Source organism: Medicago sativa, chromosome 8 (assembly GCF_051527215.1).
Source record: "Medicago sativa cultivar Bolivia chromosome 8, Bolivia_mono, whole genome shotgun sequence".
Classification (NCBI taxonomy): Eukaryota; Viridiplantae; Streptophyta; class Magnoliopsida; order Fabales; family Fabaceae; genus Medicago; species Medicago sativa.
Window position 1 is genome coordinate 92,089,389 of NC_140756.1, and position 26,871 is coordinate 92,116,259.

The 26,871-nt window shown below is 33.5% G+C and overlaps 4 protein-coding genes and 1 pseudogene across 7 annotated transcripts; 4 read left to right on the forward strand and 1 right to left on the reverse strand.

Moving 5' to 3' along the window:
* Positions 1–684: 684 nt before the first annotated feature.
* LOC146903315 (uncharacterized) lies at positions 685–5,293 on the forward strand. Of its 2 annotated transcripts, XM_085734269.1 has the most exons (10): positions 685–815; positions 847–1,864; positions 2,609–2,693; positions 2,815–2,910; positions 3,015–3,167; positions 3,273–3,380; positions 3,463–3,582; positions 4,273–4,398; positions 4,502–4,585; positions 4,926–5,293. In XM_085734269.1, exons 2-10 carry the CDS (start codon positions 852–854, stop codon positions 5,049–5,051), a joined length of 1,911 nt encoding a protein of 636 aa, XP_085590395.1. In that variant the 5' UTR covers positions 685–815; positions 847–851; the 3' UTR covers positions 5,052–5,293. The 2 variants fall into 2 exon arrangements, 1 of the variants encoding a protein (XP_085590395.1); XR_015022251.1 differs by having other exon boundaries at positions 685–1,864; positions 4,502–4,780.
* A 2,023-nt stretch (positions 5,294–7,316) lies between these two features.
* On the forward strand, positions 7,317–8,332 carry LOC146903316 (early nodulin-16-like). Its single transcript, XM_085734270.1, has 2 exons — positions 7,317–7,572; positions 7,801–8,332. Exons 1-2 carry the CDS (start codon positions 7,383–7,385, stop codon positions 8,157–8,159), a joined length of 549 nt encoding a protein of 182 aa, XP_085590396.1. The 5' UTR covers positions 7,317–7,382; the 3' UTR covers positions 8,160–8,332.
* A 1,533-nt stretch (positions 8,333–9,865) lies between these two features.
* LOC146903317 (putative pectinesterase 52) lies at positions 9,866–12,106 on the reverse strand (annotated as a pseudogene). The gene is made up of 5 exons (XR_015022502.1): positions 11,861–12,106; positions 11,550–11,712; positions 11,263–11,469; positions 10,911–11,149; positions 9,866–10,189 (listed from the first exon to the last, which is right to left on the reverse strand). The product of XR_015022502.1 is annotated as a putative pectinesterase 52 (transcript).
* Positions 12,107–17,300: 5,194 nt separating this feature from the next.
* LOC146903318 (uncharacterized) lies at positions 17,301–18,434 on the forward strand. Its single transcript, XM_085737228.1, has 2 exons — positions 17,301–17,729; positions 18,264–18,434. Exons 1-2 carry the CDS (start codon positions 17,301–17,303, stop codon positions 18,432–18,434), a joined length of 600 nt encoding a protein of 199 aa, XP_085593354.1.
* Positions 18,435–19,509: 1,075 nt separating this feature from the next.
* On the forward strand, positions 19,510–23,869 carry LOC146903319 (uncharacterized). Of its 2 annotated transcripts, XM_085734271.1 has the most exons (5): positions 19,510–19,900; positions 21,115–21,502; positions 21,642–21,765; positions 22,788–22,895; positions 23,103–23,869. In XM_085734271.1, the coding sequence occupies exons 2-5, from the start codon at positions 21,464–21,466 to the stop codon at positions 23,675–23,677; spliced, it is 846 nt and encodes a 281-aa protein (XP_085590397.1). In that variant the 5' UTR covers positions 19,510–19,900; positions 21,115–21,463; the 3' UTR covers positions 23,678–23,869. The 2 variants fall into 2 exon arrangements, with proteins under 2 accessions (XP_085590397.1, XP_085590398.1); XM_085734272.1 differs by lacking the exon at positions 19,510–19,900 and having other exon boundaries at positions 19,919–21,502; positions 21,642–21,726.
* The last annotated feature ends 3,002 nt before the right edge of the window (positions 23,870–26,871 follow it).

Here is a 26,871-nt window from a genome sequence, read left to right on the forward strand (position 1 = left end):
GTAATTAGGTGATCCATCCCTCAAATTTGTGTATAAAAAGAAATTCATTGTGAACATTAACCAAAAAATTAGTGGAAGTTTAGTCGGTTGAAAAATAATAATAATGCTTTCAGAATTTTGATATTTTTTATTGAAAAAAGTTATAATATACTAGTTAGTTTAATCCTTTTTTAAAAAAAATTAGAGTTGGTATAACGTTCAAGTTTATTTATTTTACTAAAGGTTGTTTTTAGACCAATTTACTAATAAATTTTTAGCAATTGACTGATATGAAATTCCTTATTAGAATCCTGACCAATTTATTATTATTTTCAGTCAAAAAAAATAAAAAATAATAATGAGCAATTGAACAATTTCCTAATTAATACAATTTCTTTTGACGGACATAGTTTTTTTTGACGGACATAATTATAATATGTATTTTTTGGTACAAAATTACAATAGATTTTAGTCCTTTAGCAGAAAAAAGATCAGATATGTTTATTTTTCAAAAATAGAAAAGATATTTTTTGACCAAAAAAAAATGATAACCTTTTCAACGGAAGAGTGACTAGACTCTTAACGGCGTCGTATTAAAGTCTGAGAGTCAATAACGGCGTGCGCGTTTTACAGTTAAACCGTGTCCCTTAAATATAGCACGTGTCATCATTCTATAAATAGTTACTTCTATGTTCCAATTTTCTTATTTCTAGCGTTAAACAAACCTAACCAAATCTCAAATAATAAAACTTCATTTTCATTCTTAACTCTTTAACTTCATAACAATTTTCATTTTATTTTCTTTCCTCAACAAAACGCATAAAACCCAAACCCAGGTAACGCGATTTTGAATTTGTTTGTAATTAGGTATCATGTTAGAGCAGTTACTGATTTTCACAAGAGGAGGATTAATCCTCTGGTCATGCAATGAAATTGGCAACGCTTTGAAAGGATCACCGATCGATACATTGATTCGATCTTGTCTTCTAGAGGAGCGATCTGGTGCGGCATCTTACAATTACGATGCACCTGGAGCTGCTTATTCTCTCAAATGGACTTTTCACAATGATCTAGGTCTTGTTTTCGTTGCTGTTTATCAGAGAATTCTGCATCTGCTCTATGTGGATGATTTGCTTGCTGCTGTTAAGCGTGAATTCTCGCAGGTTTATGATCCCACCAGAACCGTGTATCGAGATTTTGATCAGATTTTTAAGCAGTTGAAGATTGAAGCTGAGGCTCGTTCTGAGGATTTGAAGAAATCGAATCCGGTGGTTGTAGGTGGGAATAGGAAACAGCAGGTGACATGGAAGGGAGATGGATCTGATGGGAAGAAGAATGCCAGTGCTGGTGGTGGTGGCGGTGGTTTGAAGAATGACGGTGATGGGAAAAATGGGAAGAAGAATTCTGATAATGACCGTTCTGTTATTGTGAATAACGGTAACGGTTATAATTTGAGGAGTAACGGTGTTGTTGGTAATGTTAGTGTAAATGGTAAAGAGAATGATAGTGTAAACAATGGAGCTTTTGATGTAAATAGGCTCCAGAAGAAGGTTAGGAATAAAGGCGGGAATGGAAAGAAAACAGACGCTGTTGTAACCAAGGCTGAGCCGAAAAAGGTAGTTAAGAAAAATAGGGTTTGGGATGACAAACCCGTTGAAACTAAGTTAGATTTTACGGATCATGTTGATGTTGATGGGGATGCTGATAAGGATAGGAAGGTTGATTATTTGGCTAAGGAACAAGGTGAGAGTATGATGGATAAAGATGAGATTTTTAGTAGTGACAGTGAGGATGAAGAGGATGATGATGATGAGGATGATGATGCTGGGAAGAAGAGCAAGCCTGATGCTAAAAAGAAGGGTTGGTTTTCATCTATGTTCCAGAGGTAAACTTGCTGAACTTGATTAATTAGTTTTTAGTTTTTTTTATTTTTTTATTTTTTTGTATATAAATTGAAAAGTTTGTGCTCTATTCAGATTTATGCTAAGTAGCTTACCTCATAGATTCCGATTGATGTTGTGTTGCTTGAATTAGTGAGAAGTGTTATATTTCCTTGAATTGGATTTTTTTGTCTGTTGCATTGTTTCTAATCGATGATTCCTTGACAATACTTTTATTGTTTTAATTCTAATGATGATTTACTGCAAGTGGTGGTAGCAATAGAAATTACACTCTAAACTTCCTTGGGTTGAAATCTTATTCATAGTTGTCCTTTGCTTTAAGACATATGTGCATTATTAGGATGTCAAGCTTATTTAACTTGTAATGATATTGGTATTCGTTTGAAAGTCAGGAAAGGTGTTGAGGTCAGGGGCATATATGGATATGACAAAGCATAAATGAATGAATAAATTAAATTGTTACTCTTGGTCATAAATGAATTTCCTCTTACATGTTGCTTTGATTGTTGTTTTTCTAAGATTTTGTGATGATGCCCTGTTTCCATTTTCCTTGTGACGGTATCGTCTTGGGTGAAATTTATTTTGTTGTTTGCAAATATCCTTGATCTGCTACTTTGATTGAATAATTTTACAACTTCACTTTGAAATTATTACTATTAGTTTATTTCAATTTTCAGCTTTTCATTGAAATGACTACTAATGAAGTTTATTTACATGCTTGTGCTCAGTATTGCTGGGAAGGCCAATTTGGAGAAGTCGGACTTGGAACCAGCTTTGAAAGCTCTGAAGGATAGACTCATGACCAAGAATGTGGTATGTATTTATCCTCAACATCATTAGATGTGGTGGCTTAAACGTCTAAATTTTGTTCTATTGTCTTCTTTTTGCTCTTCTTAAGCTATATAATATTTTTTACATTCTGTGTCACTTGTAGGCTGAGGAAATAGCTGAGAAGCTATGTGAATCAGTGGCTGCAAGTCTTGAAGGCAAAAAACTGGCTTCATTTACAAGGATATCTTCCACAGTGCAGGTTTGGTTTCTATCTTTTTCCCTATCGACATTTGATGCCGACCTTTTATTTATATACAATTTCACATTATTCATACTTATGCCGTGTTTTGAAAAATAATGCAGGCGGCAATGGAAGATGCACTGGTTCGTATTTTAACTCCTAGGCGTTCTATTGACATATTGAGGGATGTTCATGCTGCAAAAGAGCAAAGGAAACCATATGTTGTTGTATTTGTTGGAGTTAATGGAGTTGGAAAATCTACTAATCTTGCTAAGGTGAAGGACGTTCATATATTCTTCTTCTCTTTATGTAAAAATTCCGTACGTCGGGCTTGCTTTTTAACCTGAAGGAGATATTCCATTTTCTGTGTGATTATGCAGGTTGCTTACTGGCTTCAGCAACACAATGTTAATGTCATGATGGCTGCTTGTGATACATTTCGATCAGGAGCTGTTGAGCAGTTGCGGACTCATGCACGCAGACTTCAGGTTTACATTGATTTTAGTGCTTAAAGATTAATACATATATTGTTAGTAATATTAATAATAACCTTATAATTCCCCCTTTCAGATCCCTATATTTGAGAAGGGTTATGAAAAAGATCCTGCTGTTGTGGCAAAAGAAGCAATTCAGGAAGCTTCACGGAATGGTTCGGATGTTGTGCTAGTCGACACAGCTGGTCGTATGCAGGTAATAATTGCAGTTGTTGTTGAAGCAAAAGTTTATTGGTTTTATGGGGGTGTACAATATACCAAATGACTCAATACTATTGGTTATCTGTTAGGAACCCGGGATTAATACCGGTTTTATATTGACTAACGAAAGGAAATTGAGCCACGCTCTTATAGGAAAGCAACAGACCACCTGAGCCAAGGCTCCTTCAGAGAGGAATATCCTACTCCGCCTAACTGAATGAAACAGTTACTAACTTCTAGAATGAATGGATATTAAGTGGTCCAGCTACCCTCCCAATCTTTTATGCACTTATTCCTAACAGAATCCCCTTAAGAAATGGAACCTCTAATGCCACGTCATTAACCATCAGCTCTCTTAAGTCTTCTAGAGTATACCCTCCAAGGTTTGCGATGTGGGCCAGTATAGAGTATACCCTCCAAGGTTTGGGATGTGGGCCAGTATCCACAATCTGATCCTCTTCATGGCCCATTTCATTATTGGGCTCCAGAGCTCTATCACTGTTTCAGTTTCTAGGCCTTTGCTGTCAAGAGATAGTACTGAAAATGAACCTTTTATGTTTATTGGAATTGAGGAAAATTGTCATAGTTGAATGGTTTTGGTTATATTTAGAGACTATTGACGATGTTTATTTAAATGCATTTATATGTTCATCACTTCATCTTACATGTCACTGATGGTTTTCAGGATAATGAACCATTGATGAGAGCACTGTCAAAGCTGATCTACCTTAACAATCCTGACCTGGTCTTATTTGTTGGAGAAGCACTGGTTGGCAATGATGCAGTTGATCAGCTTTCAAAGTTCAACCAGGTTAGGTTCAATTTATTCAATAGTAGCTTTGTCCAACTACAATTGGGTCTTCGTCTCTCTTTTTCCCATAAGTCTGTTATTGAACCCATTTATTTTGTTGCAGAAACTGGCTGACCTTTCCACATCTCCTACACCCAGATTGATTGATGGGATCTTGCTCACAAAGTTCGACACTATTGATGATAAGGTATGCAAATACTGGAATTGCAACTTTGCAAGTAAATTTATGGCTAAGCATTTGGATATTCTTGATGAACATTTATTGGTTGGCTAGGACGGAGACTGTCCATTTAATATGGGTAATGATTATTGTTACGAATTAATAGCCACAAGAAAGCATCGAATGAATCATGTCCGCTGATTTTGTTTCCATCTCACCCATGTATTTCGCCCCCTTCCCTTTATTTTGTCTTTGCTAGTTTTTATATGTGTTATTCTTGCTTTTCTTGCCAATTTCATTCGCAAGAAATAGCACTGCTCATTTAATATAGATGAAATCGTTTTCTAATTATGTTTGATTTTGTCAGGTGGGAGCTGCACTTTCAATGGTTTACATATCTGGAGCTCCAGTCATGTTTGTGGGATGCGGACAGTCCTATACCGACCTCAAGAAACTCAACGTCAAGTCCATTGTGAAGACGCTCCTTAAATGAAAGGATGAAACTATTTTAGTTTCGGTCGTGAGACTCTTCTCTTCACCTGTGACCTGTCACGAATGTTTTCAGTTTGCAAGTTACTTGATGATCCTTGTTAATCCTATTACTCTGTAGGCCAAACTATGTGGCTATGACTTTGGATGCAGTTTGGTTTGTTTATTTTGGAAAGCTTTCTTCCCCCTTTATCTATCTTGGAAAACTTAATATATCCCAATAAAAATGGTTTTCTGTTTGTTTCATTTATGATTTTTAAGAGCAGACATATAAAAATCGTTTTAAATTGCTATGAAGAGGGACGAGTACAATCTGAATAAATTATATGTGGTAGAGTGCTTCACACAAAAATCGTTCACAATGTTATAATTTGGAATTTAACTTATTAATTCTTTGTTATTCTTGAACTTTGATTTCCTTAAAATTTTACTGAGAAAAAAAAATCATATTTCCTTAAAATTTTACTGAGAAAAAATCATACAAAGTAGAGTTTAGAGGAAAATTATATGGCAAATATTTATTCGGTTGATAATAATTCAGCTATAGTTGATAAATAAAGCTCATATTTTACAAGCATGTAAGTTATAATTCTGCTGCTAACTTAGGTCGTGTTAGTGTGTATTGTGCTAATGCTCTTTGAGACTTAAGCTTTTTCTCCCCGTATATGTACTCTAAGGCCTAAAAGGTGGCTTGTCGGAAATTAGTCATCGGTAAAACTAATAACATGGCAAAAGAAAAATTAAAAGTGCTAGTTAAACCTACCAACGGACATCCTAAACAAGAATTGAAAACCACACTTTGTATATATGAATTATCAACATAAACTAATTTTGTTAATTGATTAAATGTTCATTGATCATGATTTTGTTTGGATAGAAAAGTTATCTCGATTCATTAATTCCATCTTATGATTGATTAATATGTTTTTAGTCCCTACAATAGTAACAATATGCAAATGTATCTTGGATTAGTGGCATTTGATGAAAATTTAGCGAAGATCCTACAATGTGTTTGAACCTACCCCTAACTCGCCTAAACTTTTAGAGGATCAAAAAATAATTACAATAACGTATAGAGCAATGCTATATCTCTAGAAAAATATTAAACAAAAATATGTGCCATTTACAATTGCCACAAGTCACATGGACGATCTCACAAGTCACAAGCATTTGAATTGTTGCTGTGACAGAGTGAGATGTAACACCCTGCCTCTACTCTGGAACGGAAAAACAGTTAACCTCTCAGAAAATGAACAGATTTACGTATAATATATCCTCTAAATCTCTAGTTGTATTTTTGGATAGGGATGGAATTTTATATATTTATTAACTCTACTAATTTATAAATATTACCACAAAAAAGGTGTAAGAGGTAAGCTACTAGTAGTACTATTTTTTTACAACCTTCGATTATAACAGGGAATTTAATAAAGAATTCATTCATTCCTTTTAATTTTTTAAAATTGATTATCTATTTCATCCCAAAGGATTATGAAAAGGCAGGAATCTTAGGTAATGGCTCGCCAGTTCACCAAACCACGTTGTTGCTTCCAATTGCCAAGTAGCTTACGTAGATTCTCAAACTACCATTGTTTACTAATATTACTACTACTTTTTTTAATAATAATAATAATAATAATAATAATAATAATAATAATAATAATAATAATAATAATAATAATAATAATAATACAGGTATGTTAACAAGTGTTTTAAGGGCATTCTTTAAACAGATATTACGTTTTTATGAAAACTTGTACATTCAATGCATATTAGACATTTTCAATGAATAGTTTCTTGGGAGATTAGTCACTTTAGTCCCTGAATAGAAAATGAGTCGGCACTTTAGTCTCTGAATACAAATAAATTACAAAATAGTCCCTGAATGTAGACTCCGTTAGTCAATTTAGTCCCTGAATGTAGACTCCGTTAGTCACTTTAGTCCCTGAAATTGACCAACAGAGTCTACATTCAGGGACTGTTTTGCAATTTTTTTTCATTCAGGGACTAAAGTGACTACTCATTTCCTATTCAGGGACTAAAGTGACTAATTCCCAGTTTCTTAGTTGAGAATTCTTAAAGAATGTCCTTGGATCACTCGTTAGCAAAAACTTAATAATAATAATATTATAATAATGACATGTTTCAAATCTCATGCACATGTAACAATCGTAAAATAATTATTTGTGTCACGGTAATTAATAATAATAATAATTTTACATTCCCTAATTGTTTTCTTAAAAATATATTGAATTGAAAGTTGTGTTGAATCCTATAAAAAGCTACTCAATTCTAATTAGTCTTTCACCACTAATAAGACAAACAAAACATAGCCATGAATATGGCTTCTTCTTCTCCAATATTGTTGATGACTATTTTCTCAATGTGGCTGCTAATTTCCCACTCTGAATCCACAGATTATCTGATTGGAGACAGTCACAATTCATGGAAGGTTCCTCTTCCATCACGACGTGCACTCGTCAGCTGGGCCTCTACTCATGAATTCACAGTCGGCGATACTATCCGTAAGCCATATATAGCATTGTTCTTAATTAATTACTTCTTAACTACATATAAAATATGATGAATAAAAAAGTCCAAATTTATCCATGATTTATCTCTATTATAATGAAAATATCATATATTATAATTTGAGTATTATTTTTTTGTCATGGATTGAACTGCAATGTATGAAAATTGATTAGTTATTGGATACGTGTGTAATGTATTTATGCATGTATACATGCATGCAGTGTTTGAGTACGATAACGAAACAGAATCAGTGCACGAAGTGAATGAGCATGATTATATAATGTGTCATACAAATGGAGAACATGTGGAGCACCACGACGGCAACACTAAGGTTGTGCTTGATAAAATAGGAGTATATCATTTCATAAGTGGAACAAAGAGTCGTTGCAAGATGGGATTAAAGCTGGCTGTGGTTGTCCAAAACAAGCATGACCTAGTTCTCCCACCTCTAATTACAATGCCTATGCCACCTTCGCCGTCACCGTCACCAAATTCGTCCGGTAATAAAGGTGGTGGTGCTGACCTTGGATTCTTCATGTGGTTGGGGGTTTCATCGGTGATGATGATGTTCTTGATATGACAGATTATATATATATATATATATATATATATATATATATATATATATATATATATATATATATATTTCTACATAGACGTCTGTTTCTATAAGAATTAAGCTTTGTGACTACATACATATATACAATGTAATATCGTGTGGTCAAGATCACTTACATTTTCATTTTGCTTTCATTTTTCGTTAATTTCATGGGAAAAATGTAGTTTTTTTTTTGTTTGTTTTAAATTTGGCATATGGCACATGAGCCAACTAATCCGAGAGGTTCATCCCACCGTCCACTTGCGAGGGTCCAATTTAAAGTTTGAAACATAGTTTTATATGGACTTAGCCCTTAGCGTTAGGGGAAATCGAACATGAGACATTGATAGAAACATACAAGGTCCCAAACCAACCATTAGGTCAATCACAAATGAGTTATGGGAAAAAAAAACGTTGTTAATCTCTTGAGTAAGAATGATTTCGCCCTTGAAACTGTAACAATTGGTCTCTTATAGTTTATTCATTCTTTGGTAAAATTAGTGGTTAGCCGGTAGTTTATAGGTTATAGTTGATGACTGAAATGACCATGACTGCTTATTGATAAGCTAACTGAAGTATTTAGTAAAATTAGCTGTTCGACTAACTAATAAATGTAAAATAACATAAAAGCACATTTTAAATCATAATAAGATTGATATCAACTTTTTTTTTACAAAGATTGATATTAATTAAATAGGGAAATTGCTAAATGCAGCGGAAAAATGAACCATTGTGAAATACTTGTTTTTTTAAGGGTCGTGAAATACTTGGTTGAAAAACTAAAAAAGAAGAAATTAACGACTATATATGATGTGTAGACTCTGATTGGTTCAAGTTATATAAGTTTTGCACGATACACACTCTCTTGACAAATAATTTCAATCTATTTATATTGGTGATTGAATGAATGTTTACAAAGTACTAACAGAAAATTCCACGACCATGTCAATATGATTATGTTAATACGATTACCTGCTCCATCACATTTCTCTATAAATACACATGCAAATCTCGTACTCCCTCCATTTCAAAATGAGTGTCGTTTTAGCCAATTGCACACAGATTAAGGAATGAAATAAAATAATCATTAGACATAACACTTTTACTAAACTGCTCTTACTTTATAAGAAAAATATAAAATTAAAGTTGCATTGAAAATTGTGTGAGAGAAAAGTTGAAGAGGGTAAAGTTGGAAGAAAAAATTAAAGTTGTATTGGAAATGTAAAACGACATTCATTTTGAAACAATTTTTTTTTGCTAAAGCGACACTCATTTTAAAACAGATGGAGTATTAGGAAAACTAGATCAATCAAACTATCATTTGACTTGTATTTTGACTTTGTCTATTTGGTTTTCATTTACTTCTGTATTTTGAAACTTAGTAGTTCTCAAAGACCTCCCAAAAATTTGTACTTGACATTCTTTGAAGGATTTAAAGAATCTAGTACTAATAGACAAAATTTTGACATAATCACTTGAAGAAAAGAGAATCATTATCGAAAATTATTAACCAAATCGTCGGCTAACTTTCAAGTTTAACAAGAGATACATTAATCATCTCTCATGAATGATATATTTTTTTTGTTTACAATAACAAATAAAAAAAAATTTGAAGAAGCAAAAATAACAAATAATAAATTAAAGCAAGAATCCCTTCAAGAAAAATGAGAAATTTAATAGAAGAGTAATATAACAAAACAAATGAACATTTATATCATCGAAACTTTATTACAAGATTGCTAAAGTAGCAGCCTATTACATATTAGCCTATTAGGTAAATCAACTAAAACAACTTTGTCACATAAGAAAGAAAATTAAAGGACACACTACAGCAAGAAGTTTACGAGGATATAGGTGGTATGTTGGTAAGCCATCCATCCTTATTTATGAAAGATGATAAAGAATATTCATTTACTTCTGAGTTATTTAGGCTTTTTTTCATCCAAGAGACACGTTCCTTATTATTGGCTCCTGGTCCTGTACAATTGATTTCTGCATATGTGAGCTGATTTCTGCAAGTTATTGGCAAATTAAGAAAATGGTTACATAAAAATAAAAATGATAGCATTTTAACATACCAAAAAAAGGTTGTTTTCATATAAAATCAAAGAACAAAACATACACTTCTAATTCTCAAATTTGTAAATGAGAATTTTTAAAATATCTGGGTCAAATTTTAATTTTTAATAAGTTGGAAAACCAATTGGCAAAATGTGAATTAATTGGGACCATTTTGTAAATGCTTAAAATTTTAAAAAATCCATTCACTCAACTTGTGAATTAATTGGGACCATTTTGTAAATGCTTAAAATTTTAAAAAATCCATTCACTCAACTAAATTGACACACCAATATTAGAAGAAAAATATGTCCTTATTTATTCTTTAGGATAATACTTAAAATAGAATATACACAAAAACAACTTTAAATAGAATATTTTATCGCTCAATGTTTTTATGGAATATTTTATCACTCATTTTACAGCTGATTTATGAGAATAATTCTCAGATAACAAACCAATTTATCATCTAATTTTTTAGAATATATTTTTTTTTTAATTTTAAAACATGTATTGAGTGAAGTAGAATTATTTATGTTTTTGGTAAAAAATGGCTATATACTAACCATTTAGTCCTCTAAACAAATTTGTTTTTTTGTTTTTTTTTTTTACAAATAATAACTTTTAATTTAGTCTGTGCTATCATTTTTTATGGATGTATATTTTTAAACTTACACTTGAGTATTATGCCAAGCACTCCATCCTTGTGGAGATACCACAGATGAAAAATATGTTTCCCAAAATATAACTCTTGAATATGGGCCCCAAGGTCTTCCTAGAGCCACTTCACCATTTCCAACAACAGACCCTTGTCTAAAAACAAAACCACTTGTATCAGAATCATTTTCCCTACGTTGAGCAGTCACAAAACCTGAAGGAATCGAATTCTTCTGTGTGGCGTTTATCAGACAATTCTACAAAGAGTAAAATCATAAGGATGAAAAGCAAAAACAATTATATTTGCAGGAACAAAAATATAATTAAACCAAAAAATATTAAAAAGAAGAAAAGTGTGTCTATGTTTTACCTCAAAATAAGATTGGCCAGAACCAAAAATAAAGTCGACATCACCTTGAATATAACAGTCTTTAAAGTAGTGTCGTCCCATTGCCGCAAACAAAGTATCTTGATAACTCAAAAAACTACATTTAAAGATTGCAGATTTGTCTCCGTAGAAAGCAGCTGCCAATGCTTGTTTGATAATATTTGACCCTCCTTCCAAATTATATGAATTCTGCATGCAATCATACAATAATGTATTAACTAAAAACAAATATAAGAGACATACCAAAATTGTTGTTGTATTGATTTTACCTTGAAAGTAATGTCACTCACAATCACATTAGTTGCGAATGAACTGAATGTAGATCCCCAATCTGATGTTCTTTCAGGTTGACTAGAAATAATTGTTGTAGTGTTACTACCGGATCCTTCTAAAATGATACATGGACTCGAAATGGGAATATTAATCTTTTCCCTACACAAATTTTACGCGTGAATATTAATTTTTAACGTGTGAAAAGGGAAGCATATAGTTTAACGTAAAAAAAGGAGAGGAGTGTAATTTATTCTAAACTTTAATATTTTATATAATAAATTAAATGTGTAACAACATTTTAACTTACCAATAGACGCCCGGATTTATGTGAATCTTAAACCATTGATTGTTATTTTGCTTTATAGAATATATGGCAGATTGGATTGTAGTGAAATTACCCTTTCCCTGTTGTTGGTCAACAATGACTGTATTTTGAACATTACTTCCACCACAATCTTGGGCTCTACTAAGGCAAAAACAACCACTAATAAACATGATTAGAGGGAAAAACATTTGTGAAAGAAGCATCCTCATGTTAACGATCTTAAGTGAATAATTGTGATACACACATATCTTATTGGTTCATCATTAAAATTTAAATACAATTTGAAAGCTATATGTTTTCGTGGAAAATTTTAGATTATGGAAAACACATTTACAATGACAGCTATAATCTAACAAATTTAAATATTTATTATTTGATAAATATTCAATATTCTTAATTGATGGACATGTATGCTGTGTTTCCATTTATGGAGAAAATGTTGCCAACAAAGATAATTAAATTCATTTATAAATATGACTTTTGTTCTATTGTGACTTTCTAAAAAATCCAGATTGCACAATAAAATAAAATATTCTTAATTAAGATATTCTTAACTATTTAAACATTAATTAAAATGGAAGAAATGAATACATAAGCTAATTGTAGTATGTATTGGTTCAAATAAAGGAAATAAATTTAAGTCTATTACACATCAGATGCTCTTTCTACACAAAACACACACACACACACATCAGATTCTCTAATTAATCCCGAGATTCTTGGATATTTGAGAAAATATCACCAAAAGATTTATTTCCTTTTTTACTTTGTTGTGGAACTTAAGATGGTTATTTAGTTAGATAATGCCTAGTAATGGAAGAAAACATATCTATGGTTAGTCTTGATTCGGATGGCAATGCGGGTCAACTCGCTCCGTTTAGGCCCAACCAACTATTAGTCCACCAAAAATGGGACGGGTCAACTTAAGGTAGTGAGCTCAATCACACGTCTCAGTCAAGAGGCAAACTGGCGGGCTGACCTGTCTAACAATTTTTTTTTTTTAAATATTTTTCTGTGACTAATATTATTAAAATAATATGACACCGCTATAAAAAGTTAATTTTATTTTCTCATAATCATTTTATTCTCATTTTAATCCCACATAAAGAGAAAACTATTGTCTAATAAAGAATTGTCGAATTATTTTTAGGAGGAAAAACTTAAAAATTGAGACATTTATTATTTATTAGTACAATAATAATTTAATAAAACTTTTTTAATGAACCTGCGGTCTAGCCAGCGCCACCCTGCCACAACACACTTTTTCAGCGGGTTAAACATGGAGGTCCAACTATAGAGGGTGGGTTTAAATCCTCAGCCCAGTCCGTCTAAAATGGTGCGTTAAATGGGTCAACTCAACGGATCAGGCCCGTTTTGCCGGCCTTAGTCTTGATCACAATAAAACCTACTTTATATGTTCCACAATTAGGGGTGGGAAAGGGTGGGTCACGCGAGTTTTTGCTTAAATAGGTTGGGCTTAGTTTAAAAAATCAAGGCTTGAGTATGTCCTCTTACCTAACAAAGATTTTATTTTAAGTTTGATCTCATCTTTTTAAACGCTTGGTTTGGCTTATTAGCACGTATAAAAATCTATTTAGTGTTAATGATTTTAAATAGAATATTTGATCTATTTATTTTTTTTGAGGATATTTGATCTATTTCGAAAAAGGTTAATAAACATATATTTCTTAAAAATGCTAATAGACCAATAAATTTGTATAGAGCATGTACATCTATTTTGTAAAAAAAAATGTTCATCCATTTTATTCACTTTTTGCATCATCCTTAATGTATAGATAAACATTAACTACATACAATAGAAAACAAAAGAATAGGTTTTTATAGTAATAGATTGAAACATGTTGAGAAGATTTTACTTGAAGTGTTCAACTAAGAGTCTATCTTGAAGATTGAAGTATTGGATGGATGATCAATCTCTTGAAGATAAGTGTGACTTTGTAAATATTTAAGATTTCTTAATTTGTAATTTAGAATGAGATAAAAATAAAAATAATAAGAGAGTATACCAAGAGTTGTGTTAGGTTTAAAAGTAAAATCAAGAAAGAGACAAGAATATAATTTAGTTAACACATCGTAAAATCCTCTCAAATGAGAATAATTAGATCATGATGTAAATCAATCAAGTAGTCTGAAGTACACTTGAATTAATATAGGATTTCAATTGTAATATTATGTTTAAGGAGTTAAACAAATCCTAGATGACTTTGTATAAGTCAGACACAAACTCAAGTTGTATCTATTTAAACCTCTTATTAGTAGTACCAACCTTTTTAAGGGATAGTCTAAAGAAACTCTAAACACTACATCCTCATGGACTTGATAAAACAAATCAATCTAGACTAAGTTAGGATCATTATTGGATAACTCATCATTGGTTGGATGACCAGAAGATGATGGGACGAATGGACTTGAAATAGATTGATGCTTTATGGGAAACCATGGTATAGCCAAAGGGGACAGAAGATACCCTGATTATTATAATTCAGTTATTAAAGTGAAGCAAGCCCCTCTCATTGAGATGGAAAAGTCACTGTAGATAGGGTGGATTGGACTTGCCAATCATATTGATGGTGACCTAGTGTAAAACATATCATCTCATTCTCTCTCTCTCTCTCTCTCTCTCTCTCTATACACACGCACACACACTTTATAATTAGAGTGTTGGAATAAGTTATTTAGAGTTTAAATTCAAATTGTTTCTTCTAGTCAAATAAGGTTATATGTTTTGAAAAACAACTTATTACTTTAACATACACTTTGTAAACGTATATTTGTTAAAATACTTAAACATAACTGGTTCATAAAAAGAAAAGTATTTTAAAAACTATAAACATAATTCAAACTCTTTTTTTTGTGTTTCTTTCTCCTTCAATTGATATCAGAGCTCTAGCCACCTACAAACCGTTGTCTTCGCTTTCTTCATTTATTTCCTTGGTCGCAACCATTGTAGTGTCAGCTGCATTTGTTAACCATGACACTTGCGAATATGTAGTACTTGCTTTTGTCTACTATGCTTCCTCGATGAAGACCTCTTTCAAGAAAATATATTTCTATTCTTTCACTGGTTTCACAAACCTTGACAACTTCTTCATTGAATCGCTCAATGATGTGACGATGAATGATGTCTTTTATATATGTTGGGCATGGAGCCTCTTGGCTTAATGATGGAAGAGTCGTTGGATGGCTATTACGAACTGCGGAGTTTGGTAATCTTCGCCAGTCATTGGTTAGTTATTGAGGGAAGGTAATGTTATGGATTATATGGAATCCAAAACTTTTGACTGTTGGAGTCTCTATTTGGTGCATAAATGCAAACCCGTTCTTGGGGAGGTGCAAACAACTCAACCGAGCTGGGCGTCCAAAAGTGATGGGCCTTAAAGAAAAATGTATAGCCCAATACACACCCCCACTCATAGAAGAAAAAAACATGTTCTTGTTTCTTCTTTCTTCCAATGGTAACACTACTTCTTCTTCTAAACCTCTCTCGTGTTCCCTCCCGACCTCCATCTCTTAGCCACACGCCGCCATACATACACCGGTAACCACCACCAATCCAACCTCCATCTATACTCTAGTTCTCCTTTTCTGGACAGGAATTCGATGTTATCAAATCATCCAATTTGTATAATCACTTAATCAGTCAATTTGAAAAGTTATTTCAAAGAATCACAACAATCATTTCTTTTTCGCAGAAACCATTTGTTTTCCCCTTTTCCATAACGAAGGAACTAGAAATCCAAATGACCCTGTTAAGTAAGTTTCATCTCTCTTTCATTAATTTTTTTTATCTTTCTTTTGATATATGTTGCTATTATTACTACTTCAAATTTCAATGGCTGATAATTGTTATATACTTCTTATAATTGCTAATTTTGTTGAATGTTGAAAAAAGAAGTAATTATTGTTAATTTTGATTTCGGTGGCTGATAATTGTTATATGGTTCTGATTGTTGAATGTTGCTAATTGTTATATGGTGCTATGTATATTACTTCTTTAAATTTCAGTGTATAATTGATATATGTTGCTAATTAATAATTTATATCTTAATTTTATTTATTGGTTTAGCCTCAACATTGTGGTTCAACTTGAACGTTGCGAAATTGCTCAAGAACAGTCAGGAATTTTTAGTTCAGGGAACTATTTTTACTATGAGAGTCGAGAATCCAATTTTATAGGGACGATCATGCATAAATGGTGCAAGATTGGTGTAGATAGCAATTGAGCTACCATATGTTTGGACCTTTGATGAGCATATGCTCGATAAGGGTTTGTTGAGCCAAAAATATGTTTTGAGTGTTACTTTTCCCACCCTATGCCTTTCCTCGCGCGCCCTATTTTTTTTCCAATTCTACCCCTTCTCCGGATAACGCTTTCCGGATTACATTGTTAGAATTTTGCAGATATATCCGGGTTATATAATCCGGAATAGTGTTTTACCAGAACTTTTGCAATTTTAAGCTCTACAATTCGTAAAATAAAATGCGAATAAAATAAAAAACATAAATAAAAAAGACACAAACATAATTTTCAATTCATTTTATTAATATATGAACAATACTTACAATAATTTTCAAGTTTTCAAGCTTTTTAAGCTTATTACATCCTAAAACTATTTCTAATCCTATCCTATTACATAAGCTAAACCAGTGGCTCCAGCTCTAACTCCAGCCACTGATGGAGAGGAAAGAGAGTGGGAGGAAAGAAGATGGCGGTGAAGAAGAAAATCTGTTGGTGGGGAGACAGAGGGGGCACAGGTGTCTCTAGGGAACAAGAGACCATGATGGTCAACATGACACCCAGGCAAACCAACCTCAGATTCAAACTGACCCCCACCCTATTGACCGATCATATGACCCCTGATGCTTTTCCAAAGAGGCCTCTTTCTATGAAAGGCCAACGATGGAAACACATCGTTGTAGAAAAGGTGAAGAGAAGAAAGAAGAAGGTGTGAAATTTTTTGAGAAAAATGAACCATATTTATAGGGGAGGGGGGATAAAAAACGTGTGGGGAGGCCATAATTACGGTCAAAAAACGTGTAAAAACATGTTTTCTGAAGCTGACCACCGCCCATAACGTTTATAAAACGTTTTCTTTGTGGTGCAGACCACCGGCCAAAACTTCTGGTGCAGTCCGGAAGATATAATCCGGAATTCACATGCACTCCAGATTACGTATTCCGGAAAAAGACGATAATGGGGTGTCCCAAAGTGAAACTTGGGACTTGGGACGTTTTGTATGGTGAGGGTTGGTTCGGATTGTATAATCCGGATTGCTTCATCATTGGATTCTTCTGTGTGGCCTGCGTTGTACCGACAATTCTTGCGGTCCACAACGCCCAAATACCTCTATAAATAGGGGTCTCTATTTTCATTACAAGTAAACTACACCAGAAAAAAATCATGGAATTCCCTGGCTTTGATCCGAACACCAAGCTAGCGGCAGTTTACTACAACGGTGGAACACCACCCCATCTGTTTAGGATTCGCGACGATGTCACCCTATCCGGGCTAAAGGATGAGCTGGATCAAATCAACCGTCAACTCAACCGCAGAGACACGAGGAGGGTGGTCGGTGTTGAATATCGATGTCCATTGTCCGACTCAGCATTATCCGACTCAGTCGGATCTCTACGTTTCAGCCGGATGAAACTCACAAACGATGACGACGTGAGAACCATGTTCTCTGTCTTTGGTCAGCACAGCGCTAGAGGACCGATCGAGTTAGACGCTTCGTTGGTTAGATCTGCTGAACAAATCCTGAAAAGTTTGCACCGGCCTAGGAACTACGAAGAGATCAGGGCTCTGCTGGAGGGACCAGAGGAGGAAGAAGTTAGTTTAGATGATCCGTGATAATGTGTTATGTTTTAATTAACCGCGTGTTTTATGTTGTTTTAATTGCGTGTTAGTTATGTGTTGTTGAATTAAGTCGTTGCTTTATGTTTTAATTGTGTCTTTTATTGCGTGTTAGTTATGTTTTTATTGTTTTAATTTCATTTAATCGATTAAATAACCCAATATATGCTTTTCGGATTACATAGTCTGGAAATCACAGGGCGTAAGTATATTCCGGAAAACGTAATCCGGAATGCCTCAGCATAGGATTCTTTTGTATGGACCACATTGCACTAAGAGTTTATGTGGTCCACAACATCCAAGGACCTCTATAAATACACCCTCTCCGATTTTGATCTTCAATACCAGCAAAACACACAAACACCAAAGCAAACCATGCAAATTTTTGTCATCAAGCTGAGGATCTTTCTCATGCTATTTTAAATATATAGATCTCTATATAACGGCATGATGAAGATCTTCAGCATGCTGTCAAAAATATATAGATAGTCCTTGATGCCTCCTTGATAGATAGATAACTCAAAAATATCAAGAGGTTTCTATGAGTTAGATCTTGCTGCCTGCCAGATGAATATGTCATTTGGCAAGGCAGCAGGATCTAACTCAAAGAAATCCTCTCGAAAACACCTTGCCTTTCTTCATTGTGTTGCAGATCTGACTCCAAAGAAGAGGTTCTTATGAACTCGAACATGTCGGTCTGCAGATCGTAACATGTCAATTGGCAGGATCGAGTTCAAAAGCTCCTCTTCGAACCACCTTCCCAAAAGAATCATCATTTATGCTATTCTGGTGCCGTTCGGACTATATAATCCGGAAATACTGCATGCATTCCGGATTATAAAATCCGGAACCACTCAGTAACAATTTGGCCGATGACGTTTCACCAAAGCTTTGGCCGGTTAGTGGAGTTTGAATGCATTTTTTTACGGTTTTGAATGTGGAACACGTTTTATTTGACTGTAATTAAGACCTATGACTTATATAAGGCTATAAAAAGGCTTGGATCTTCAACATTTTCCTTCATTCTTCTTCACATCCTTTCTTACATTTCTTCAAAAAATTTAAGTTTTTTAGGTAGCTTTTAGGAGTGTTTGTGGTGTCATGGTCATTGTTGACCGTTTCTATGAACCCTGCAATTGCATTGCAGCTTGTGTGGGGTTCATATAACGGTCAACAGAGACCCTTGACATCAAAGAAAGACACAAAATATGAATACCGTATTTGTCCGGAGTTTATGTTCCGGAATTACTAACAATCTGGTTCGGAAAATTTAATCCGGACCAGGGGTATTTTTGGAATTTTTGCAGGGCGTGCGAGAAGGCCATAGGGTGGAAAAGTAACACTCATATGTTTTTGACCTCTTATCGAACTGTCGAACATAGCCTTTTGGACAGTCCAATACACATATTAGCGCACACTATGAAAAGATTTTATGAAGAAAAAAAATAAGATAACAAGATGCTTTTCTCTAGATATTATGATTTTCTTTGAAAGCAAAGGAAAAAAAACATTTTTTTTAAAGATAAATATGTATAACATGTGATATATTATTATATTATTATATTTACACAAATATGTGCACCGATCAAGAGAACAGAAGGTACACATTATTATACGCCCTGCCTCCACTCTGAAACGGAAAAACACTTGACCTCTCAAACAATGAACAGCTACAAGCATAATATATCCTCTATTTTTTTTTTTTTATTGGGAAGACATGATATGTTATATATTAACTCTACTCTACTAATTATAAATATCGCCACAAAAAGTGTAAAAGTAAGTTAATAGCATCGTCCTATTGAAATCTTTAACATTCGATTCCCGTTAATTTGTCTCAAACTGTTCTATTTCATCCAAAGGATTACGAAAAGGTGCAATTCGTTTAAAACTCAATGCAGGAATCTTATGTCATGGCTCGCCATTTCACCAAAACATACAGTTGCTTCTAATTGGCAAGTGCCTCTTTCAGCAAAAAAAATGAGGCAAGTCTATACCATACATTATTTTCGGCCACCAATGTTTAACATCACTTCTACTACTTCAATGATAATAGCAAAATACCAACTTGTCAATAATGCTAGAAAGATCCAAGCCTTCAATCCGAAGATTCTGAGTTCAAGTTTTATTAGTTTCTTTAAAAAGAGGTAAAGTAAACTTTTTTTATAAACGATCTTTGAACTTTAAAATTTATTTTTCAAGACAAAATTGCTCTCATTTCTTAGAATGTGTCAAATAATTAGGAAATTGTTTCTTTTTGGACGGTGCAATTATAGGATGTTCACTATTGAAAAATATATTTGTTTTTGAGAGACAAAAACCCGAGCAAATGACGAAAACCCCTTGAATTCATTTAAAGATAATTAAATATTAGGTTGTGCTAACGACTATCTTGATAACACTTAAAAATTTTAAATTTTGAAATTATTTTTTCAAGAAATCAAATATTATAATTTCAATGCATTATATATAAGAATTTTCATAAAAAAATATTATTAAAGGTCGTTAAAGAGTTTCGGAAACATTTATTAACATTTCCGTTAGATATATACTCCCGCATGTCTATAAGTATTGGAAGAAAAAACCCTCTCAAAAAAGGTATAGGAAGAAAAAATAAAAACTATTACGGAGATTCGTATTTTTTGTTGGGGTAGAATAGGGAGACTCATTTAACAAGATAATTTAGATTTTTTTTTCAAATGTAATCTTGTATAATGTGTTCACATCCAACACTATAAAAATTAGAATTTAATTAAGGCTTAAATATGTTATTCGTCCCTGCAAATAGGGGTCGCTTAAAATTTCGTCCCTGCAATCGCTAATCCTTTTTTTTTGCCCCTGCAAAGTTTAATCAGTTAAAATTTCGTCCCTTGACCCAGTTAATGACTGCCACGTCACTAATCTGATGAGGTGGCACTGCTAATTGGTTCATATGCACGCGAAAGGACAAAAATACCCCTAGACTCATCAGACAAATGAGAAAATACCAAAATACCCCTGGACTTCTTCTTCTTCTTCACACATCCCCTTCTTCCTTCCTCTTCTTCTTCGCCGTTCCATTCAAAGGAACCCACCACCACCAACAAACACAACAACCACCCTTTTCTTCCTTCTCTCTACCGTACCCACTTCAACAAAAAAGGGAATGAGAAAACTCCACAATCACCATTCATCTTCTCAAATCCGCATTCATCTTCTCAAATCCACTTTTTCGTCTTCGCCTTCAAATCGTTCTTCCGCTAATTGCGCTCTTTTCATCAACAACAAAAATCTGAACCTCTCACTCTTGAAGCAGTTACAAACAACATTGATGGCATTTACAAACTTCAATTCCCTCGCCTCATTCGTTTTCCAGTTGCAGGTTGCCGTCACCGTCGTCAATTACATTCCAAAAAATACGTGTTTGATGAGACGGCGGAGCGCGACGGCGGAGGTTGAAGAGGCAGCGGGAGATGGGGGAGCGCGATGTGTTTGATGTGAAGGACCCAAACATTGTTTTCGTGTTCAAGTTCAGAACTCATTTTGGAGGTGGCAAGTCTACGGTTTTGGTTTGATCTATGATTCTGTTGAGAGTGCAAAGGAATATGAACCAAAATACAAGCTTGTCAGGAACGAACTTCATACTAAGGTTGAAAAGTTTAGGAAGCAAATGAAGGAAAGAAAGAATAGGGCAAACAAGATCCGTGGAGTAAAGAAGACCAAGGCTGGTGATGACCAATTTTGCAGTGCTTTTAATTATAATTTTCGTGGTAATTTTGTGAGTTCCTTGTAGTAATTCTTTAAAATAGTTATGACCAATTTTGATAATTATGTTGAACAATTTTTGTGCTTTTAATTAGTTAATTGATTGAGAATTCTGAGTTGTGTGGTGTTGTTTGTGATGTCGAGGATGGAGGAGATGGTGGTGTTGTTGTGCTGGGTTTTGAAGATGAAGAGGGAGAAGATGAACTTGGGGCTAAAACGGTCATTACGCGTATGTGTGAGAACTTAAGGGGCATTTTGGTCCGTTCACGTAAGCTTTTGATGTGTTAGCACTGCCACGTCACCAAATTACTGACGTGGCAATAATTAACTGGGTCGAGGGACCAATTTTTAAGTGATTAAATTTTGCAGGGACGAAATTTTAACTGATTAAACTTTGCAGGGGCAAAAAAAAAGGATTAGCGATTGCATGGACGAAATTTTAAGCGACCCCTATTTGCAGGGACGAATAACATATTTAAGCCTTTAATTAATATTCATCGATAATGTATAATTATTTTACAGGTGCATTAATGAATTGTTGCTATATTATTTAATTAATATACCAACACGTTATTAATTGCATGTGTAAAATAAATTTACAAATGTAAGTTTAGTTCGGTTGGTAAGACTATTACAATACTTGACCCAAAAATCGATATGTTTATACAACTAAATTGAGACAACTTTCCCTTTAATATTTAGAACTTTTTTTTTAGTCTCTCTATTGTTTTGTTCCAAAATAAAAGAGAAGACAAAATTATCATAAAAGTTGATTAAAAAATGATTGGACAAATATCATTTCTCTTTATGAAATCATAATGACATGCTTTGATTTTTGTCAAACTCATTACTATATCAAACAAACACATATCCGAGGAACACCGTTATTGGCCAAATATATTTACCCTAAGATCGATCATCGAATTACCAAAGTCTTTTTACACTAAAAATAGGAGGTTTAACAAAAATAAAAGATAATGAGGCTGATTATAGCACATATATCATGTTTATAAAATAATAATAATAATAATAATAATAATAATAATAATAATAATAATAATAATAATAATAATAATAATAATAATAATAATAATAATAATAATATATTCGATACAGTATTGTGTTCAATCCTATTTATAACCAAAATGACAACCCAAAAGCTACTCAATTCTAATTAATCTTTCACACTACTGAGACAGAATCATCACATCAACATGTCTTCTTCTTCTCCAATATTGTTGATGTTCATTTTCTCAATGTTGTTGCTAATTTCCTACTCTGAATCCACAGATTATCTGGTCGGAGACAGTGAAAATTCATGGAAGTTTCCTCTTCCAACACGACATGCACTCACCCGCTGGGCCTCTAACTACCAATTCACAGTCGGTGATACTATCAGTAAGTAATAGTAACTCCCTTCTTTTCTTCTCTATAATTTTTTTGACAATAAAATTGGTCAATATTTTCATGCATATATCTAGTATATCATCATATAATAATAATTATGGTGCAAATAAATGTTGATATATTAATTGTGGCTCCGTAGTATACGTAAAATAAATTTGATTTGATAATACTCCATATTCATGCATATATATTGTACAGCATTTCAGTACAATAACAAAACAGAATCGTTACACGAAGTGGAAGAGGATGACTATGATAGATGTAGAATAAGAGGAGAGCACGTGGACCACTACGACGGAAATACAATGGTGGTGCTTAAGAAAACAGGAATGCATCATTTCATAAGTGGAAAAAAGCGTCATTGCAGGTTGGGATTAAAGCTAGCTGTCGTTGTTATGGCAGCTCCAATACTTTCTTCCCCTCCTCCGCCTCCTTCACCGGCTTCACCACCCGCGCCTCGGTCAACTCCAATTCCTCATCCTCGGAGGAGACGTTCACCGCCTTCACCTCCTGCACCGTCGCCTTCACCGTCAGAGTCACCTTCACCTTCAGAGTTACCATCACTGGCACCGTCACCTTCACCTGTAGCTTCACTGGCACCGTCACCTTCACCTTCAGTAACTTTACTAGCACCGTCATCTTCACCTTCAGACCAGTCACCTTCACCGGCACCGTCCCCAAATTCATCTGGCAGTAAAGGTGGTGGTGCTCGCCGTGGATTCATCATGTGGTTGGAGTTTTCAATGGCTGTGATGATGGTCTTAGTTTTATAGATTATGTTTACTTATTTGCATTGATGTCTTTTGAATTAAGCTTTGTGACTACATGCATAAATATTATGCAATATTATTGTGTATGGGGTCAAAGTCAAGCACATTTTCATTTTGCTTTCATGTTTCCTTAATTTTCATTTTCATGTAGTTTCTTGTGTGGTTGATTAGAATGATTTCGCCCTTGAACTACAACGGTTGGTCTTAGTTTTCCTTAATTTTCATTTTCGTGGGATAAAGTTTGTTAGTTATTCATTTCTGAATCAATGTTTAAGTGTGAGTATTACTAGTTGTTCCTTGAAATCCAAACACACGTGAAAGCCTAAGACAAATTTCGAAAGTAAGACTTTTCAAAGTTAAAAAAAAAAAAAAAAAGATTTTAGGAAAAATATTATATTTTTATTCAAATTTTATTTACAAAACAATCAATTAAGATTTAGCAAATTATAAACAAAATATTTGTTATATAAGAACAAGATAAAATTTATACTATATAAAAATTAGAATTCACATTATCATTAATGATACTCCCTCCGTCCCATATTACTTGACCTATTTAGAATATTTGCACTATTCATGTAACATGCTTTGACTCTATTTTTCTACTAATATATAAAAACAAAATATAGCATATAAGATGTTGTTAGATTCGTCTCGGTTAATATTTTCAAAATATCAAATTTTCGTAATTTTTTCTACTAAATTATTAAAGAAATTTAAGTTTAAAATTGTGCATTGGCATACGTGACAGAGTCAACTAGGTCAAGTAATATGGGACGGAGGGAGTATGATATAAGCATATCATTGCATAGTAAAAAGAAAAAACAATTGCTCCCAGAAAAAAAGAGAAAATAGAATATACTCCATATAATTGCCATATCCGTTTGTGTTATCAATGGATTGATATTCAAAATTAACAATCAGTGCATAGTAAATGTCGTATTGCTTCATTAGGATTGTCAAATTTGTTGATGGAAGTTGTATTGTTCCCTAATCACATGATAACTCCCATGTTAGTGGAATTGTGTGACGCACTAACGCCCCTTGTCCGGCTTTGTTCTTCTCTTCTCAAAGTGGTTATTGACGTTGACAGCAACAAATGGTGGATGACGCGTTACTATCCGGTCCCACTATGTACTCTTTGACTCGGCTTTGAATTTCCACTCATATTAGGAGTTAGTGGTCTTAAAAAAGAATCAACTTCATTCGTTCGGCTGTTCTGAGATCAGGGCGGATCTCTTTAGAGACCCCCAGGTGCCACACAACTTATATGTTGGTGTTGCAGCGGTTATGCAATCTTTTTATCAGTAAAAGGTCGCGTGTTCTTCGTATTTTATACAAAAAAAAGGTCCTAGTGGGATTTGAACCGGCATCCCTCATGTCACATTCATGCAATTGTACCATCACACCAGTTTACAATATCGTATTTTTTATGCAATTGTACCATCACACCAATTTACAATATCGTATATTTGTTTGAAACTTTTTAGTATATATTCTACAAATATTCGGCATCCCCGAGAAATAAACTCAACATCCGCCACGGGTCAAAATCAAAGAAAATCATGGAGAGAGAGAGACGAAATGTAAAAGTAAAAAACAAGAGTGTTGCTATTTCTAGCGAGAGATACTATAACGAAGGCACAACGAATCATTTAAAACCATTGGATCTCATGGTTTAGTGGAAAAATAGGTGAGGTAGAAGTAAACATAATGGCCAATTAGTTACTACACGTCATTCTGTAAGTTCGGGACGATTTCTTCGCTACATCAAGCATTCCGCAAAAATCAATAGTACATGAAAAAAAAAGAGAAGTGCTAAATCTAGCGAAAGAATTTATCCCGACAACATAGCGAATGATCAATTAGCCAATTAAAAAACGAGCACTGCTATATCTCCCGACAGAATTCCTCACGAACTGATCACGAAACACTTTTGTATAGCTATTAATTCTCAACAAAGTATTCAAATCAATTACCAATTGAAGTAAAGTTAGTCTGGCACACTACAAGACTTGTCCATTTTGATTTTGTTCACTTGCAAACACACGTGGCTGTCCATCCAAAACTTTACTCCACCACCTACCCTGGCTTTGGACAAACAAATTTTTTTCATCTTTAAAACCAATTTTATTATTTCCAATCGTTTTTCCATTATGATAGAGAGTAGTAGGACCCTTTTATTGTATCAGGTGATTAAAAAGTGGTATTAGTTTGGTCTCAAAGTAATATATGCATGTTTCGTGAACCTGTCGTGAAACAATATTTCGTGATGTTAAGCATTACTCTTAAAAAACATAGTTTTACGGAAGGAAAATGCTTAATGTTACGACACAGTACTCTTGCACGAATTTAGACGAATGGTAGCTATTCATTTTATTTTCAAAACACAGCAAGCTAGATTAAATTTCTATAAAGTATACAGTAGTAACCACCATCTGCCAACACTTCCCAGTTTTTTATGCTTCATTTCTCTCTCTTTCTCATGTGTTGTTATACCTTCTTTTTTATGCAATGATGATATCAAATATTAAGCGGTGAGGTTGGCGGTGATACTAACATCATATGCAATGATAGCTATATAGGATTCTATTGTCAGTATATTAAATTTGTTTAAAATGAGCCCATATATGGTGATTTTGTAAGGCAAACAAGCTTTCGTACATTTTGTGCGAACAAAAATCTCGTACCACATAGCACTACTGTTTACGGAATTCATGGTATGCTATTGACAAGCGTAAACACGTCGGGACATTTTCGCGTTGCTACTATTCGCTATAAACAGCATTTCGCGAAAAAAAAAAAAACAATAGTACGTATGCATGTTTGTGTTTATGTTGGAAAGTACGTTTATATAAAAACATTTATGTTTTTATTTATGCAATTCAATATTTCACATTAGTTTCCACTTATAGAAATAGCTACGTATAGCCAAAAGAAAAAACTATTATATATTTATAACCTACCTCATGTGGTGATCGAGATTTCAACTCTGACTTGTATATTTGTCATGTGAACTTTTAATGATTATTGTCATTCCGTTTAATATAACTTGTACACTTTGTATTAAATATATAACTTTTAAATAAATAATTGTTGTTTTTCAATAAATACTTGTTATTTTTAGTCATTTTTACAAGTTTAATATTACACATATTAGACAATTAACCCTTTATAAAAATAAAAATAGAAGTACT